The sequence below is a fragment of the Anarrhichthys ocellatus genome, unplaced genomic scaffold, assembly GCF_004355925.1.
Source record: "Anarrhichthys ocellatus isolate YVR2014 unplaced genomic scaffold, GSC_Weel_1.0 scaffold8, whole genome shotgun sequence".
Classification (NCBI taxonomy): domain Eukaryota; kingdom Metazoa; phylum Chordata; class Actinopteri; order Perciformes; family Anarhichadidae; genus Anarrhichthys; species Anarrhichthys ocellatus.
In genome coordinates, this window is record NW_022280038.1 from 2,821,462 (window position 1) to 2,841,691 (window position 20,230).

A 20,230-nucleotide genomic window follows, 5' to 3' on the forward strand; every position below is an offset into this window, starting at 1 on the left:
ACATGTATTTTATATACATACAAAATACAACCATTTAAAATTGTATGCCCCACCCTCATCAGATTCTTTTCCCATCATTGTTGTCCACTAATTGGTTATGAGAACTTTGCAACAACGCTGGAGGGCAGTAAAACAGAAGATAGTCAGGGAATCACTTCCTTTCCTGACAAAACTGAGAATATTACTTTTTGTGTAGTTCTATGTTTAGCTTGAAAACATTATAAGCTCTTCTCTCACTGTTGCTAAATGATGTTATGTTCCCTGTATTGGCAACACAATGAATGAATGTGTCTTTGGCTCTGTGGTGACAGCATGTGACCAAAGCAGATTCTTTTTAAAGATGTCCACACATATCGCAACACATCGACTATAACATAAACGCTAATGTGACTTATTAATTTATGCACAGCACCAGTGCCAAGACCCAGTTGTTGTATTCACGGTTTGGTGTTTGCAAGCATCTTATATGCAGTGCGTGTTTTTCTGCTCTCATCAAGTTCAGATTTGCAACCCTGCCTGAATCATGCATGACAAATGACATACAGTAGCTGGGAAAATGCCTTAATGAATTAAACATATGACACCTAATCTCTTATGAAGGGAATGATTTCAGTGACTTGTCACACCTGTCACACAGCATTTCCTCAGAATCTACTGATTATTCCGTATTCTGTGTAAACCTCATACGAAGCACAGGGATCCACTGCTGGCGCATAGTGTTCATATTCCATTGAGTGCACACAGCAGATGTGTAAATGCTTTTATTGTATAAGACATTTTTGACAGGTGTTCATTGTTAGAAACATACAAATGTCATCACCACATGACAAAGATTCTGTATTGCTGTCGCCTATTCTTGTTCTGTCGCTCCACTGAATGTCAGAATCACATATTGTTGCATCTCGTCAATGAACGTACAGTATGATCATGAGCTACCCACATAAGAAAAATACAGATCAAATTAAAGAACTGGCTATTTACAGTAAAATGAGCAGTAAATTGGATACCAAAGACTAGGTCTATTCTGCAAACAACTGTAACAAACTAATTTTGGTGCTCTGCCATCGTTCAATCATCATGTACAGATATTGAAGTTGTAATCTTTAAGATTTTCATGTAATCAAACCCCATTTTTCATACTTTTTATGGTAGGCATTTTTTTCTGCAATAGCTATTCAATGTATTTACATTTAGCAATTACCTCTCTATAGTTTCAATTGTTATATCATATTACTGTTGTATTAAGGCAAACCAAATATTTCCTACTGCTGCTGGTTCACAAAAATGGGGTTGACTTTTATTGTAAAGCAGTCCTAGGAATCTTTTTGTCAACACGATTAGTGTGAACTACAATCATAGACAGAAATGTGAAAAACAAAACAAGACGTCAGCAAGCATTCAGCGGATCAGTTCTAAATATTGTAGGGATTGATGGAACATGAAGTCACAATCACAGTGAGCTGTTGATGAAGAGCTGCAGGCGACAGGCTGTACAACGACAACTTCTCAGCAAGATAACCATCTCCTGTTACTGTGCCCTGCTGTTGAGTAGAAAACTACTATGAAATCAAATCACAGCTGCTCATGGCATGACGGAGGAAGTCCAATTATTGACTGACTTCTTTAATAAAACTCGGGTACGTTTGGTTCCACTGTAAACAGATACACAAGTTGCTCTTCTGATGTACTGCTGCTTACATAGTAGCTACTCAAGGAGTGTTTGATGAGGTATGAAACCACATTTGTTGTTACCATCAGTAACCACAGGTGTCGCAAACCTATCAGGACTGAAGTCTTAAGGATTCTTTTGGAATATTACTTACTCATTGTTTGCATCCTAATATTGTGTGATCTTTGATATATTCAACAGAATTGTGAGTTTTAGCTGTGTGCTGTAACACAGTGGTAGGAGGTCATAGTGAACCATCGCAGGGATTTCCAATGGAAACCAAACACTTGACAGGAAACAGCTCACTCAATTGGAGAGGTAGGTAGAGACGGCTTTCTTACGCTGTGCATTATGATGCTTAGTCTGTAGCCATAGTGTTTTTTCCAACAACTATTTGAATAATTCAGATTATCAAAAAAAAAAAAAAAAATTAGTTCATTGAATTTCACAAATTACAGTAACAGGTCAAACTGGATAAACAAAGAACAATCAGTTACAGTAAGATACTGTCCATTATTAAAGTCATGCATGACTGGAATATTTGTATATATATTCTTCAAAAGGTATAGATGACCTATGTTCCATCTGACCAGTGTTGGTAGTTGAAGAAGAGACCCCAAGACAGTGTAAATATACAGCTTACATGGCGTGGGTCTGGTTTTCTGGAAAGCACCATTTTCTGCCAGTTGAGCTTCCTGTTCATGTTTTACTGAAATAACGAAATGGACGAACGGGGACAAAACACAAATATGCCAGGATTTGGAGGAGTACAGCGACCAGTACTGATGGTCTGTTTTCATGTTGACTTCAAATTTGATGGATGCAAATATGACCTGCTGTTTTCATCTTGCTGTTAACACAACATTAAACTGGACGTGGTCAGAAAATCACAGTATCCCAGCCTGACCCACTGAGGCAGTGAAGAGAAAAAAACAAAACTAACTAACAAAAAACAACAACACACATTATAGTCCTTCTGAGTCACTGAGCATCTCTGTCTGTCCCCACACGGCATGAGTGAATGTAGCTGGGAAGACTGTGTCCCCTTAATTTTATTTGTTGGATCGCAGCTGAACCCTGACTTGTCTAGAACTCATTTCAGCACCGGCACCGTTACACACTTTCTTTATAATTCGAACAGAGCCACTCGGCCGGGGTGTGCATATGTTTGTGTGCAGATACAGTAAACACCCTTTTTGAGGGCAAATGACGTGTTCCAACATTAACCAAACCAGACTGGTAGAGATGCAATATGAGAAATATAGTGGGTAGGACAATCTTTTGACGTACATACATTGAAGGAATGTGAATTAGTCATTATTGGGATTTCAAGAAGACATTATGCATAATGCAAAATTGTATGTGTGTGTGCATGTCTACTTGAAACCCCCACATCATTTTCAGTGCCAGTGGAACCCTTGTTTGCCATGGGCTCAGGATACAGAGACAGCACAAAATAGTTGAGACAAACAACAAAGAACCAACAACAAATGGATTCCATTCACATTTCAATGGAATAGCAATCAGGGTCACTCGAGTGTGGCAGCCTTCCAGTGCCTGATCAAGACCTGTAAAATAAACAGACAACATTCAACACTTTTGTCAAAGGAAGTTTAACATTCCAGGCTCATGTAATATGAGATACTGTACATGATGAACAATTTGACGGTGCCCAAACTAAATAACTGCTCAGATAACGTTATCAACTGTCTTCGACCCTATGAGTTACAAACAATTCTCATTCCATTTACAGGAAAGAAGTTTAATACATTTTATACTTTTATCTTATTCACACCTTAATGTCAAAACAATACAAAAAACATTTGCTGTTATAATTTAATTGGGGTTAACCAAACACTCAAATTGGTGAGAAGTTTTGCAATATATAATTCATCAAAAACTATTTTCAGGTGCATACATATTCCATCCCTATTATATTTGAAGCCAATTGTAACAATCAATATGTCTTGTTATCAATATGCTCTTTTGTTTGAAATTACAATGTATTTAATTCATATTCAATGACGATTATGATAATTTAATTTCATTTGGGCAGAAAATGTTTGTAACCATAATAAGTGCGGATATAATTACATACATGAACATGATATGAATGTTTTTATCTTTTTTCAAATATTGAATCTTTTCAAATATCAGATGTTAATGATGGAAATAGGGCTTGTGGCATCTGCTAATGTAATTATTTTATTGGCATCACTACCTAAGTATTTTATTCAGCTTTCATTAACTCCGAATATGCTTTGGCAAACATATTTTTAAGTGTATCTTTCACTGTACCAGTGAAACTGAGGGAGACCGACTAGAGCACTTGAACCTAATGATGCTTTCCTCAGCATCAAGTCATTTCAAGAGGATATGATAGTAATTCTGAGTGCAATGATACACTTCCTTAAAACATGATTCAAGAGTTCAACACCCCTTCATCTCCTTTTGAGGGAGAATATGAAGGTTTCAGAGATTATTAATCTTAACTGGAGAATGAGAACACAATTCAATTTAATCATCAAATATTTCATTCAGGAACCAATTAAGTCCACTAAGTAATTCAAAACACTCTGAGGCTCTTCATAAAACTGTGTTTAGCTGCCACCCCTTATGTGGTACAGTGTTACTCTATTGGAACAAGACACAAACCCATTTATGGTTTGCGTTTTAGTTCTACAAAAGCCTTTTAGTTCACATTCTACAAAAACACAATATCTGAAAATTGCCCAGGCTTTACTTGTACAAATAAGCAGCAGATTATGAGAACATTGGTAATGAATGTAAAACTCTCCCAGTGACCTCACTAATTACTAATTAATTACTAATCAATTACCAACGAAGTGTTAAAAGTGTGTATTTTCAGTCTTACTTACTGTGTTATCTTGCAGTTGTTTGTTGTAACAAACCGTCCTGTGTAGTGTATGTTACACCTGACCACATTGTTGGTGAAGTCTGATTCCAGGACCAAGAATTTGGGATTAACCTGGAGCTAAGAGACAAAGGATAGAAGACACATTACAACTCACCATAGTCACAAAACACTTAAAAATGAGGGTATTTGAGATAGATGACATTGAAGACGATCATGTAAAGATCTTTAGTACACTTCCATCCACACTGACCCAATAAAATATGCATGAAAAACAGGATGGGAAACCACTGAGCCATGAAGTGCTTGCTGAGCACTAGAAACCTAAAAATTTCAGTAACTTCATCACTCTTTTACTACCCAGATCACTTTGTTTCGATTTGGTGGCCTTGACCCTCACTGTCTTCCATGAATTGTGCTGCCATGTCCATGCACACTTGATTCTCACATGATTCTTACCTTTAATATGTATTTTCCAGGCTGGATGTCCGTAATATCGATCCATTGGCAGTCAATATCAGCATTGTATGTATCGTAGCAGCCTGGGCTCAGACCCTGAAGAAACAGAGGGGATGAGAGACGCTCATGAGGAATACTGATCAGAGTCAAAAACAGTTCTATTAAGACTATTGCGGGTGACCAAATGAAGCCTAAATTTCTTAATTTTGTGTTTTGGTTTGCTGTGTTACCTGAGTGTGAGTGGTACAGGCATAGCGCTTCAGGTGGCCAAAGTCACAGGTGGTGTCCTCCAGACAGAAGCTAGCCTTGTGTCCCTCTGCCACTTTACGGCCAGTACTGGCCTCCAGTAAATCATAGTGGCTGAACTCATCCATACTGTGGTAGTGCCTGTCGGAAAAAGTGAAAAACTGTGAATGTAGCCAAAAGTGAAAGAAAGATCTAAGTTTAGGTGGGATATCAAAGAGTTAGAGAGTGTTATCTGTTATGCCATGCCAGTATCTGGGCAGAACATATAGTCAGTTTATTAAGTTTGTTAATTACATTGCCATTTTTATTTATTTAGCATATCCAAGTTGAAGTGTAACTTTAAAGGCCATCAGTGAATTGACTGACCTGTCGACCTCATCTGCTAACAAGTGATGTTGTACCTTGACTGAACACATCATGAAGTATCAAAGGACAATAGATACTAATTAATGGCAACAATAAAGTGTTGTTGAAGCACAACATTAACACCCTAATGATGTATGAATATTGTTAATTATCTTGTATCAGTCGGCAAGATCAGAAGTGTTTGTGTGTGAGAGTGTGTGCATTCATTTATGTGTGTGTGCGCGTGAACTTGTGGCTATTTGAATGTGTATGTGCACATATCTAAGTGTGTGTTTCACAGTATGTGTGTATTTGTGTGCTGTTTGGAGTGTGTTTGTTTGCACACTGATCATCTCAAGTGATCCGGAATATGAACAAAGTGACAAAGCTGGAATATATGAAAAGCAACAACAATAAAAATATGCCCTGGTGTTTGTGTGGACTGGAATACATTTTTCATTCAGTGTGGAGTGAAGGCATGTAGGGACAATCTGTAGATTTTCATGATCCCATTAGCTGAACTTTGAGTCTTTTAGATACAAAAATGTCCAACAACAATATGACAATTTTCCTAAAGGGGCACTAAAAATAAATAATAGATTCCAGGATCTAAATACACTTCCAGTTATTGTATGTATTTATTTCCATTATCCTTTGATTCTTAAATTACTCCATACAGTAAATTGAAGTGGTGTTGACTTTAGTTGCTGCAGCAGGTGAGGTAAGCACTAGATCTCATGCAGTCACACAAACTCAGACTAGATAAACATTGCCCTTTCGCGTTACTTCATAGCCCATGTTACAACATAGCAACAGCTTTTACTGGAACAGTTAAAGATTGAAGGATGACTTGGAAGAAAACATGGGTACTTTCCACTAATGGAGCAAGTGACCATTCAAGGACTCATTTTTTCCAGAGGAGAGGCCACCAATTATGAGCTTCTCTCAGGTAGAAACCTGTCAGTTGTTATCTGCAGCTGAACACTATCTGAATTCTGACTAACATGACTGAGTGTGTTTACAGGCTTATTCTATATCGGGCACAAAGGCACATTATGTATTTTGTGCAATACATGTGTCTGTATGTATTTACACGTGTGTTTAAAACATAAACCAGGGCAGGAGGGCCTCGAAGGTTGAAGCACAGTCTTTGTTTTCCTGGCGTTCATTTCAGTGGCAGTCTTGAGATGATTATCAAGAGTATATGTGTGTGTGTGTGTGAAATAGAAAAAAAGATTGAGAGTGGGGGGTGCTGGATTATAAGGTTTCTGGAAGGGTCCCCTGCCTGGATCCCCTCACTGACTATGTCAACTGTAGAGAATGTAGTGTTGGAAGGATACATAGAGGATTTAACAAGAGTCATTTGTAATTGTAACAAATACAATACAATTCAAAACATTCTAATCCTTTTTTGAAGAAGTGAGTCATTTTCCACTTGTTTTGCAACAAACAAAACTTTGAGGGGTCCTCAAATTGTAGCACAGGTTGTAAAACACAGAGAACTATAGTAGGTTCTGTGAGAACTATTTAGCAGTGGCCTGACATTTGCACTCCACAAACAGCAACCAAGATATGAAGACATACGTCCAAGCTCCTGCACAAATAGCAGCCATAATCTCTGACCACTAAGGTCACAAACTGCAATAAAGTTGTACCATGAGGGACAAAAAATTAACAACACTACAATTAACTTTTGCACTATCACACAAAAAAGCAGAGCATTTTAATGACTTCTACTTGTTTCCCCACACTGATTGGCATACAAAAATAAGTTCTCATGGAATTCTGTGTCCTCGTTTGTGTAACAAAACTTACAGAATTCCAACATTTTCACAGCACCATGATACTCAAGAGGATGCTGTTCCCGTCCCTTTTTCTAATACTCCAGTGAGAAAGATAGGGGTGAAAGTAATGAAAAGCAAAACTGTCAACTACACAGCTTATTCAACAGAAATGTAGGGCAGGGAAGTTTATTATGAGAATCTGGGCTAGAGATTTTCTTCCCCTAAAGAGAATTCTTTGTTAACAAACACTGTGTCCCAGTAACCCATATCCATGCCATCATACTTAAGCAGCTGTGTGATCTGGTGTCACAGATCGACAGGAAAAATGGATTGATTTGTCATTCCAATCACACAGCCAGTGGAATGATTGTCTTGGCTTTTTGCCTCATGGGAACCACAGTGTAGATGCAGACTGATGTCAGACAGAAACAACACTGCCAATCTCCTAAAGGCGAGTCAACATTCCTCTAAGATGAGAATAGTAAAGCAGGGCCTGGCACCAGCGTCAGTGGGCGGACTTAAAAGCCAGTCTCTGGAATATATTGTCATAAAACACTGACATTGTTTTTGTTTAATTTATCTATTTGTTTAAATGTATTTCTTCCTGGTCTTTTTTGCCAGGTGCATGAATTGCTAGTATTATTCCTTTACGTGTTGGGATTTGTTTTTCCTTGCAACAAAAAAAAAACAAAAAACCTTAATAAAATATTTAAGTATCAAAAACAACAATGTCAGTAGTCCCCCAGACCCACAACTGGCTTGCTAAATCAACTACAATCCGTCCACTGAGAAAGACACAGTGAGAAATGTGCTTTCTAAAGTGATCAAACCCACAAAACTAGTATTGTATTTTGTCCTGTTGTACTTCTAATGGAGTCCATACTATAGGTTTGGAACCCCAATCTCCTCTTTAGACCAGGAAACTACTTTCTCAGCCAACCAGGGGAAGTCTCGTCTTTTCTTGCAGTATGACCGTATGGCACACTGTGGATCTTATGGGGCACTGTGACACCCAATAAGCGAGGGTTCAAGGACAGAGGGTTTTAAGACCCCTTGAGGCAGATTTGTGATATAAATAAAATTGAGTTGACTTGACTTTGTGTTGAGTTTTGGTGTTGAGCATAAGCGCCTTTGTGCGTGCTCCTAGCTCTAGTCACCTGTCGAGGTATAAACAAAGCTTAACAATGCAAACATTGACAAAAGTGCTGGCAGAGCTAACCTGGTGTTAACCTGAGAATCACAGAAGGAGCATCGGTCTAGAGACGGTGTTATCAGCTGTAACTGCCGCATGAGCGCAATGCAGATCGGCAGCCATGAGCTAGACAGCGGGGAAAACTCACAGGCACATACTGTACATGCACTAAAAGCATCCACGGCCGGCCTGGCCTTCACACCAGATTTCATTTTCTGCTCAGACTTTGATCCACAATATCTTTAAATAGCAAATAGATGTTTGCTGCTATATTAATGCCCTGAATATAGAATATAGCACCTTGGAATTATTCATTTTTCATTAAATATTAGCAATCACAAATTCTTGTAGATCAGGAAGTTTACAACTTTTAGAATCTTACTATCAGAACTACCAACTAGATCTGTCTATTTTGTAAAATTGCAGTAATGTTGTTATGCGTAAGGTGATCAACATACACCAGCCTATGTTTATAGATATTAGTTACATAAATTATTACAGTCTGTTAGAATAAAATCAGATAAAGATGCCTGCCAGCTATGTCCCTGGTTGCTACAACACATAATAACATAGCAAGTAAAGCATTATTATCTGATTGGGTGAAATCTGTTTTGTATTAAGTACTTACTGGTGACAGCTATGCCACTCCCAGGTTTGACGTGGCCTGTTGGGCATGAAGTCGGCAGTCCCCTTGTTCTTCACCCTCTGAGGAAATCGCAGCAGGACCCTTACATCGTAATCTGTGGTCTCAGGGCCATAGGCAGAGCTGAATGGTGGACACATATATCAGGACCAAAAACATTGAGGAAAACTGTACAACTGGCTGCAAAAAGAATGTCCGCAAGTCTGTTTCTTATAACTTAGACAAGGAAACAAAAAAAGAGCAGGACCGGAAAGGCTTGGAGGCAGGAGCATATCTACTAAATAATTCATTCTAGAGATTACAACCATCTCTCCAAATACACAATTTCCACACGGGGAGAGGGAACATGCCATTGCACGGTTCACTTTTTTTGTGTGAAAAAGGAGGAACAACCCCGAGTTCACAATGCCACGGAAGATCTAAGCCATTCATCTTGTGGCTGTTGTTGACATTGGAGTGTATGGCAAATTACAACAGCCCATCTGTCGGTGATTGCTGCAAACTCAGACAGGATATGAAAGGGCTTTGAGGGATGGCTGTGCTTATGATGGGAAGAGGGCAAATAGAACAGCCATGGGGACAGCACACTTCCATCATTTCAATGGTGTCTTTAGTACAGAGGCAGTCAAAGGGCCCAGGCCCGGGGCTCAGGGGATGCTATCCACACAGAGAAATTAAACTAACAACAGTCTCTATCCCAGAAGTTGATCAGGATTTCACAGAACTAGTATGATCCTGAAGGCTACCTTAGGCTTCTGGATGGTTCACTCTCTGGTTAATGTTGCCCAAAGGTGAAGCAGCTTATAAAGAACATTATTTCATACTGGACAGGACATCAGAGGGCTACATTGAGAAGAGAAATAATTCATTGTTTCTTCAATTGAATGTTTTTCGGGTGTGCTAACCACTGAGCTACCCTGAAAATATTGTAGAAACCTTTAAAATGAGAACATTTGTCCAGAACATGATAACATGAACATGAAAACAGAACCCATAGGGACAACAAAAAGTCTGATACAGTGAGAATAAAATATATAAATAAATTAATAAACCTAAGCCAGCAAAGTACATCCAGAATTGGGCTTACCTTGAAAGACATTTTTCTTCAGCAGCACAGCGGAGAGAGTACATGTGGGCTCTCTGGATATATGTGGAAGCCTGGACATAGTTGGCATCAGGAACCAGGTCAGGCAAACCTAAAATGATAGACAGAATGCTCAACCTACATTGTAATTCAGCCACTATAAATAAGATACAACCTTGCTTCAACAAGTGGAAGTAATTTGCTCACAGAAAAAATATGAAATCGTATAAATCTGCTCCAAATACTGAAAACAAAAGAGCAATTACTTATTGTATTAGTCAAAGGGACTTTTTAGACTCTAACATGATAGTGTATGCCATATTTAAACAATGTTATACACTGTAGTTAAAGCTGACCAACTACACATATAACATTGCTATTTCACTGTGTTTTTACTTAGTGATTCAATGATTCAATGTCTGTAACAGGTCACCTTTTGAACTCTTTGAATTCCAGCCCTTACCGTCACGGCCAGCGAAGCACCCCAGAAACAGAAAACTCATTCACATATTTGTCATCAACTTTTTATTACCTGGTATTTATGGTGGTGCTGATCGGTGGATACGATGGGCCCACAGTTCAAGACTGGGTCACTCTTAAAAGAGCTTTTGAACACTAATTACTGTAAATTCCAGATTATTATCATGGTTTTCCAGTGAGACACTTTTGCTCTGTAAGCCAGTCAGACAGGGTGAGTTTGAGTTTTAAGCATAAGAGCTGCACAAAGGGAACCTTTTTTATACCAATAATTTCTTGGCTAATGTCATGTGATCTTCCATGTGCACTGATCTTAACACGAACGTGTCACTTTAACTAAACCTTTAGTATAGTAAAGACATATCTGTTTGGGGCTGAACTTGTAAGTATCCGAGCTGCAGTATCACAGGAGAGCTTGTTGTAATGCACCCGGTGTTTTTGTTGTACTTTGGATTCTGCAAACAAGTGACAGTGATGAAGAGATGAGGGAAGGAAACAGGCGCACAGAGATACAGCAAGAGAGCCAGACAGAGACACAGAGAGGGAGAACGTGCGTGCCAGGGCAAAAACAACAGTGATCTCACACCGCTGCTGTTTTGAAAGTGGGCGACTGACCAAGTCCGTCAGAAAACCTGAGGAACAAGTAAAAAAAGCAGGCCTTACTTGTCAGAGTGAATGTCTGTCTGTCCCCTTCCCAGTAAAGGCCATGCCAGCAAGGGTCTCTGGCGCAACTTATCACCCCTCTCTGTTTAGCATACAAAGGCCAGACACGCTTTAATGTGAGCTTGTACAAGCAGCTGAAGGTCAAACCATCCGACCTTTCAGCCTAGAAGTGTTAATAAAATCACAACAAATTATGTGCAACTAGAATTTTTGTTGCTGCCATCTTAAACCATGGAAAAGAAAATAGATAATGGAAAACACACTGTCTTTTGATTTTTAGATTAACACAAAGGGCTTTAGCGACAATCGGTTAATGGAAACCAGACTGGAAGTTTTAGATTTTACATTTGGCCAGTTTAACATCCTGGTAAGTCCTCCCTCTCAGCTCCAAGTGGAAATAAGGGCTTTGCCTTTGCGAGCATTGTGTAAACATCCTATATGACATTTCTCTCCGAGGCAGACGTAAAGAACAGGAGAAGCCTCCTGGGGCACACCATGATGTAAACACTGTAAGACCAGTGTGAATGCAGAGTTTTCCCAGCAGCACTCTCAAGCTATGTTTTTCCCCCTCACCCTAGAAAGGCTTTGTTCTCTGCCTCCTAATCTTTTGAAATGTGAAGTTGGGTGTCTTTCAGGGGGATCAAGTGTATTGAGAAGCCAGAGCTGATCAGCTTTTGACAGCATGTGACAAAGCCACACAATACACTCTAAGTGGGGCACGGATAAAAGAAACTGAGTCTTGCCATGCATTTTATACCATCTAATATAACGTAATAAAATACATGAGGGCTCCATCTCTAGATGCTCCTGCTTTAAGCGCCTGGCTGTTAGCTGCAGGGGACTGATGGATCAGAATACTCGAAATTCATTGAGGTCATTTAAAAATGAAAAATCACAATAGCGTTGGATGATTAAGTATAAAGTATATCACAGCTTCGTTTGCTAGGTAGTTTGTTTTACTCCTATTGTTAATACAATGTACATCCTATCTTTTTTCATGATTATCAACCATTTTACATTTGGTCAGTAGATATATTGCAGATTAATTTTAGTAATAGTGAGATGATACAATCGTTTTTCTTAAAGATATGATGTTTAAGATAATGATTAAAATAACTGCAGCTCTGCCTTTCAGCTGCCTTAATGAATAATCTTACAGTCTAATTAATCTAACGTACGACTGCTTGTGGCTTTGTCACAAAATATGAGAGCAAGTAAGGGTGAGTTGAAATGAATATGTGGTCAATATGCAAACTTTTTTAACTGATCTTTGCCATTATACTTAATTACAAAATCACTGCAACATTGCAGCTTTCAAATCTACACTCAAAAGAGTGCACAATCCAATTCAGCAAATGGGCAAGAGTACTACTAACAGAAAAAACTACACATGTGAATAGATCTGATTCATCTGAATGTGTTCTCAAATTGAACTCATCGTTGATCAGAGTCTGTTCTTTGTCAGATAACACAATGCAGGGATCTCTCAGGGGGACAAAAAGACAATGGATAATGGCTGAGCTTCAGGAGCACACCATCTATTTCTTTAACCTTGGTATTAGAACTGGTGTTGGCTGCCTCATGTCAAGTGGAGATGGCTTAAAGTCATTGCCCCATTACAAACTCGAGTTCAGTTCTTTTTCAACAAAAGGGCCTTGATGACTGATGTGAAAGCCAATGTGTATTGAGAAAAGACATTCACAAACTTGATCAGTTGGTCCAATTTTGCACATATGGCAAAATTACAAGTTTTGAACACTTTGAACATAGAGTACGTACATTGTGCTGTGTAATGTTCTTGCTCTCTTTATGCCCTCTGTAGGGTTGGCTGTAGGTCAAGCCCTATTCATTATATGTGATTCTGGAAACAACTTGTATGTCCAACCATTTGACAGTTAAAGGCAATGACTGGAAAGTGGGTTCTGGTTAGTGCACCAATGCTAAACCTACCCTAAACCTATTTGGGTTTTGTTGTTTTAAAAATGTATCTATCTTATTTTACCAGCATCATGGTCATAGAAACATATGTTTATTATGATATATAGCAGTGTACCTTATGTACTTTACTGCCTCTAACAGGACACAACATTGCCATTTGAAATGGCATTAATATGCTTAATAAATATGCTTGTCTGTTGACTAAAGTTTTAAGTAGATCTAAAACTTGTAGATCGCAATAGTTATTATGGTACTCAGCTTAATGATGTCCCATGAAGCAGTGCTATGAAAATGTCAGCTTTCCAACAGTTCCCAATGGTGGAATCTTTATCACAGTAATTACTGGGAGCACTCGGGTATCTGCACACATGTTGGCTTTTTGTGCTGTAGAAATGGCTCGCAGCACTATGTGGCTAATGAATGATGGTTGCAACACAGACAGTACACTAGAGAGACTGCCGCACAGTTAGGCAGATCATTGAGTAACACAAAAAAGTAAATCTGCATTATTAAGAGTCTGAGAATCTCATTGGAGATCCTCATCTCCTGTCAGCTCAGACCAGACACAGCCTCTGGTGGTCAGAGCATAGAAAATCTTCACATGTTGTTTGCATTTAGTTAAGTCATGTTTCCCTCCACCAGTAACAATAAGCTCACTTCTTCCTGAACAGCACTTTATGAAAATATATTATTTAAGCCAAGGTATTGCACGTATTAACACTCACTCTTCCCCCAAGAACTCTAACTAAATATTTTTTGGATTTACTGTAGCTGAAGCAATGGACCCCATGTGTAACAGGGACTTTCCATGCTCTCCCTCCCCCTCAGGGAGTGGTGAATTACTGTATCCCCCTCCCTTGCTTCCCCTCTCCTGTCCCTCAAGCCCAGGAGGCAGACATGACCCATCAACACCCCCTGTCACCAGAACCCCTATGAGGTCACCACTACCATTACGCTATCCCACACACCGCGTGAACCAGTCTACTTTTGTGTTGCACAGACCTCCCCACACAAAAAACACAGTGGTTCTTGTGTGCTCTCTGTACATTGGCAGGGTTTGCGCAACACCTGGTTTCAATAACCATACAAGTGGGAAAAGATGAACCCTGTGTCCACTTTACTTTGTTTGTAAACTGAAAAACAGGCTGACCTTTGAGTGGAGATTTTATTCTGATTACTCCAGATATCTGACAAACATGAAAGAAGAAAATTGTAAAAACATGACTGTATGCTTGAGGGGGTGGTGAGCTCTCCACTCCCCTAGGTTTTACAAATTTCTAATACATGTGTCCAGCAACTACAGAAATCAAATCAAAGACAGAAATACCTTTAGGGTGAATGCTCACAAGTGAATATGTTCCTTGTTTCTACTATAAATGTGAAATATTTTAAGTGCCTTGGAATTGGCTCTAAATCAGACTTCCCACCCATGTGCCTCGCCTAATATTATCAAGATTTGAAATAAAGGATACATTGTGCTAGCTCAAAAAACCCAAACCAAAAAGCTTACCGTACCTGTCTGTTCTGCTCTGTACACACTCCCGACATTCACGCTGGGGTTCTCGATGCCAGAGTTTGGAGGATTTCTGCCTGGAGGAACGGGCTGCAGGAAAGAAGGCTGGGGTCTTCCAAATGGAGGAAACTGCTCATACTGAGGGCTCCTGACTTGTGGTTGACCAGCTGGTCCTGTCCTGTCCACTAATATGGGAGCTGCCTGGTTGGCATCAGGGGCAGAGACAGCAGGGACAGCAGGAGCAGTCTGCCTGTTGAAGATACTGTGAGTGTATCTGTGGTCCAGACCATCTGCAAATGGTGGTTGGGCAGCACGTGCAGGCTCCACAGGATTGGGCCCATAGCCATAAGACTGGTAGTAACGGTAGCTATCGTCACTAAAATCAGTGGGAGAACCTGGGAGCACTGGGGCCAGATCTCCATACACTCCACCAGTATACCCCTGTCCAGCACCATACCCTCCACCACCATATCCTCCACCACCATATACCCCACCGCCATATCCTCCACCAGCAACAGGCTGAAAAGGTGGCTCATAGCTCCTGACTGGCTCTGCTCCAAAACTAGGGTTGTAAGGTATTGCTTGTAAGGGAGGCTGTTGAGGAAAAGGGTTCTGTTGGTAGGATGGTATATTATAAGAGGATGAAGAAAAGGATGATGACGATGATGATGAAGATCCTGTGGATGGCCTAAGGCGAGTGCTAGAGGATCCTTGGAACTGACTACCCCCTGTGCTGCCTGCAGTTTGTCTCCAGTTATCAGGCACTTGCCCAAATCCAAAAGGATGCCTTGCCTGCCCGCGGACAGTTTCAGAGGATCCTCTTGGTGGAGCCTGTCGGCGAACATTGCCTCCCTGTGGTCTATGCGAAGAACGTGCACGAGTGTCTGCCACAACTACCCTGGGACCTCTGTCCTGGGCCCCTGCCCCAGCAGGGACATATTCAGCTCCACTATTCAGCAGGCTAAACAGCCGGCCATTGTTCTCCCATTGTATCACCTGCCTCCAAGGGGTGGCAGAGCTGTCCTGCCCCTGGCCCCGACTCTGGCTCTGCTCCTGAGTCTGTGTGGCAACCTGAGCCTGCCCTGAGCCCAGCAGGACGAATACCAAACATGCCACAACAATAGACAACATACTGGCTCCAAAGACGCCACAGCTCACCACACGGTAAAAAAAAACTCCAGTCCACCAGCAGCTCAAACTCAAACCACCTGTCGCTCTCTGTCAACAAAACATGTGTATGATCTTCCCGCAGTTACAGCTTTGGTGAGAGTGTTGAGACAGACGCGGGGTTGAAAAGTAAGCCTGTGGTTGAGTGCATCTGCAGGTCTTCACTGCCAGCAGTAGAGGAGAATGAATGTGCATTAAGTAGCAATCACACCCAGGAGAGTGAAAGTTGGCTTCAGAAGACCCACTGGTGGTGTTACCGTCTGTTGCTGTGAGAATATGTCCTGCGTTCTTGTGGGTCGGTTGGCTTGCTTGTCAGTAGACTGAGCATTGCTTTCTGCCTTCTGGAAAGAATTGTCTGTGCACTGCACGGCTGCAAGCTTCTATTTGCCTGATTGCTTACAATGGGCTGTGAAAAAATCTCAAACTTTTTTTAAGGAGAGGTCCCACATGGCCCTAGTGCTAGTGATGTTTCATGGCCTGCAGCAGCCAGGGCTCCATGAGGCTTCCACAGTCAACATTACCATCTGCAAAGGCATTCAGACATATAATACACCTCATTTTCAAGGGTTGTGCTTTCTACTCTGATCTTGTGCAGTACAAGCACAGATACTCAGAACATGACCTTGATTTTTTGTAAAGGTGTTTCAAAGGCTTGTTATGTTTTAGCTTTGCCTTTAAACCTTGAATAAATGCAATAGCATGTGCAGATAGGAGATTACTGGTAACAGGGACACTCACTGATGCCGATCAAACATTAAACAGCAGGTTATTTTGAACTTGATCCTACAGTAAAACATTTCATAATGCGATGTTGATGTACGGTAAGGCAACATTAGCACAAACAATGAGCAGTTAATAAGGATATACTGTCCGGTAATGTGACTTTATACGAAAAAATTTGTCTTGTATGTACAACACAATTGGTCAATATGTATTTGTTGGGTATGTTACGACATGTGGTCTGTATCCTCCACCCTAAAAATATCAAAGTAAGGTCAATTAGGATGGTAGGGAACCCTCCTCCCAACAAACAAACACACACACACACACACACACACACACACACACACACACACACACATCAACACCTCTCATTCCCCTTGCTGCTAGTACGCTCAATGCACAAAAGACATGCATACATGCAGAGCTCCGCAGCAAGACAACACTGTGTGTGCTGTTGTCTGTGAATACTATCAAAGCACTGTTGCACTCTGAGACCCTCATTTACACAAATGTTCTGAGAGACAAGTCATTAATAAACACTTTCATGTCAGATTTAAAACCGCTTGTTTACTGCTTGCCTTGATAGAGTGAGCGCACGCAGAGAGAATCTGATTTCCCCTCCGTTATCAAAGTCAGCAGTTTGCAAGGTATTTTCCTTGGCATTGGATTGCATGGACAAAATACGAGACACAACTTTGATCGTAAAAAGTAAGAATAAGAATATCTGAGAGGTCAACATTTTTTTTACAATTTTTATGCTTGTGATCTATATTCAGATTTGACCAACATCACCACTAGCATATATTCTATTGCCATTGACAGGTGAAGTATCTTCTTATTGTTTTTACTAGCCCCATGCCAGTGTGTGTAGATCTTTTTGCTGTGATACCCTAAGAGAGGATTTTGCTTGAAAGTGACACAAAATGGAGAAATTCCTTAAGAGAGGACAGTGTCAGATTCTTCTGGGCTTATACTGTCCCACTTTGCTCAGTGCTTTTTAAAGACAGGATTCTTGTTATCTTTTGGATCAGTCTTGTTTTCACCTCTCACTCCTGCATTAGTAATACATCCCCTTTCGGCTTTTTTTTTAAGCTATATTAAGCTTCAGTTTTTTGTGTTTTACTTAATCACAGATTGATCCCAGGGGATTTTCCTCAAAAGATAGAAATTGCTTCTTTTAAGAGGCAGACCAACAGAGAGCCTTGAAATCCTTTCACTGAAACATTCCACAGAGATTAGTCTAAGTCGTGAGGCAAGGTTTGTTGTTTTTGTGTCACTGCTGTGTGCGTCTCCTGTCTGCTGGAAACACCATGTACTCTGTGAAGTTCTGTGAAAGAAGGCATTGATCTGAGTGACTATGCAGCACAGGAGGAAAGCCCAGGGAGTTGGCATCCTGCTGAGAGCCACCTTTAGCTGCACAGAGTCAGAGCTATAGAGATGCTATTATATACTTGGAACTACATTCATCCTCTGAGTCAAGACAGTTGATGGAAGTTCTCATATGTGACAACAAACTTATCAGTGTTTTTAGTTCAGAATTCTATTGAACTAAGAATTAGGGACGATGATATAATAAAATAACAAACTAATACAATATGTATCAAAACAAACTATGTCCTGATTCTGTGTCCTATAAGGAAACTCAAGCAGTATTGCCTAAATCACGGACCAATCATAGTCTTGTGATTAAACTGACAATGGTTTTTAACTGATACGTCTTTTTTAATCAGGCCAGATACCACATGTCTTTTTTTTTCTGTCAAAAGAGATGCCTGTTCTCCATGGAAACGTGTTTGGAGCAGTGCAGATTTCATGCAAATGTTGACAGCTGACAACACAAGTTCAAATAAAGAGAAGAGATCTCATAATTAGGGAAAATATATCTTTCTTATATTAAAATCTTTCAACTTTGCAGCTGTCAGATGTTGCAAGAGTTGCACTTTGCAATGTACTTTTTTGATCCTTCCTTATTCCAAGAGGAAATTGTCTGATATACAAAATGAAAGATAGATGAAGAACATACAGAAAAAAGCAAAAGTTAGACTCACTGCCTGTGTAGAACAGCTCCTATCCTACACATACCAAATCCCCATCCTGCATTTGTGTTTCAGGATTTAGAATGGAACAATGCAGCTACGGTTCAGCAAACTTGTTGGTAAAAAACGAAGAATTCTGTGAAGTTTGTGTATTCAATGTCAGACATGATGATAAACCACTTCCTGAAGTTGGTTAGGAATTAAACGCATTCAGCATTTAGTTGTCCTACAGCTTTCCTTCCCATCTGTAATCTGCTGGAAAAACATTAAAAGATTGCTGCTGCTGCATTTTCTGTGGAACATTTCCGGCTATTTCGTAAAGAATGTTGTGGGTCATGGGAGGGGATTCTTTTCATTATTAAATCTAAAAGTGCCGTTGCTGTTAAGAAGCATTTATTTAATGTAAGTGTTAAAATAGGTCAGTTGGATTATTTAAACACGGCCGCACTAAAATGAGTTTATTAGTGCAGTGAAAGCAGTAAGTGTAACAATACAAACTGTATCTGTAGTTTGAACCTGTAATAACTGTTGACTTCAGGGGAACACATCAGATCCCTTCTCTTTCATCCAGTTTACTCCACACTGTCTCTAATATCAACTAATTACTTCCATTCACAATCCTCACTTCCACTTCACCATGGCAGAGACAACAGCTGAGGTTGGCGGTTGAGAGCATATTTGGTCATATCGTTGGAGCAGTCAGCCTTTGATGTACCCACCTGCTTTCCATTAATTTAATTTTCATTCAAGGCGAGTCATCGGCACCTGCACTCTGTTCTTGGCTCAGTATCAGAAACAATGAGACAGAAACAATAAAAATGCAGACAGATAGGCCTAAGTGGTTAGGGCACATATCACATGGGCTCAAACGCCCTGAGAAACGAATCCCAAGTTGATCCATAACTGGCCGGGCCGTTTGCTGCATGTTATTCCACTAGTCTCTTTTCCCACATTTCCTGTCACTATCAAATAAAGGCAGGAAATGCCCCAATAAACTAAAAAAATAGACACTAAGAGAAGGATTATTTATTTCACCCTAAAGTAGGTGCACAACTACTACTTACAAGTATAATTTTCTTGGGATTTTTCCTTTTCTTGGAGCATATTTATTATGTCTCAAATTATTATTACACAACAATAGGACTCTGTTATCAGGTCCTAAATGCTTGATGTGTAATATAACAAGCTACAGTAAAATCTAGAAGATTAGGGTCTTGTTAGACATTAACACTTGCTTCCTAGCAAACATTACAACATATTCATATCATTTAGCATGTGCCAGGCTGAAAACTCCTAGGGTTTTATGTGGTATTCTCATGTTTGAGTCAATTAAATTGAGTCTCAAACTCCCTCCCTGTGTATGACTGTTAAGATGTAAGCGCCAAGATTGGCTTGATTGTTCCCAGTTGGATCATG

At 40.0% G+C, this 20,230-nt stretch overlaps 1 protein-coding gene across 1 annotated transcript; it reads right to left on the reverse strand.

Annotated features, from left to right (window-relative positions):
- Positions 1-752: 752 nt before the first annotated feature.
- loxl1 (lysyl oxidase-like 1) lies at positions 753-16,422 on the reverse strand. The gene is made up of 7 exons (XM_031848748.1): positions 14,891-16,422; positions 10,301-10,409; positions 9,199-9,336; positions 5,234-5,390; positions 5,004-5,099; positions 4,549-4,664; positions 753-3,237 (listed from the first exon to the last, which is right to left on the reverse strand). The coding sequence occupies exons 1-7, from the start codon at positions 16,017-16,019 to the stop codon at positions 3,231-3,233; spliced, it is 1,752 nt and encodes a 583-aa protein (XP_031704608.1). The 5' UTR covers positions 16,020-16,422; the 3' UTR covers positions 753-3,230.
- Positions 16,423-20,230: the final 3,808 nt, after the last annotated feature.

Excerpts from the sequence above, each read along its gene's own strand:
- loxl1 (XM_031848748.1), bottom strand. The coding sequence starts at position 16,019 with ATGTTGTCTATTGTTGTGGCATGTTTGGTATTCGTCCTGCTGGGCTCA. Across the intron at positions 10,410-14,890 it reads GTACAGAGCAGAACAGACAG|GTTTGCCTGACCTGGTTCCT; the intron begins GTACGGTAAGCT and ends CTATCATTTTAG. Across the intron at positions 4,665-5,003 it reads CTGGAAAATACATATTAAAG|CTCCAGGTTAATCCCAAATT; the intron begins GTAAGAATCATG and ends TTTGTCTCTTAG.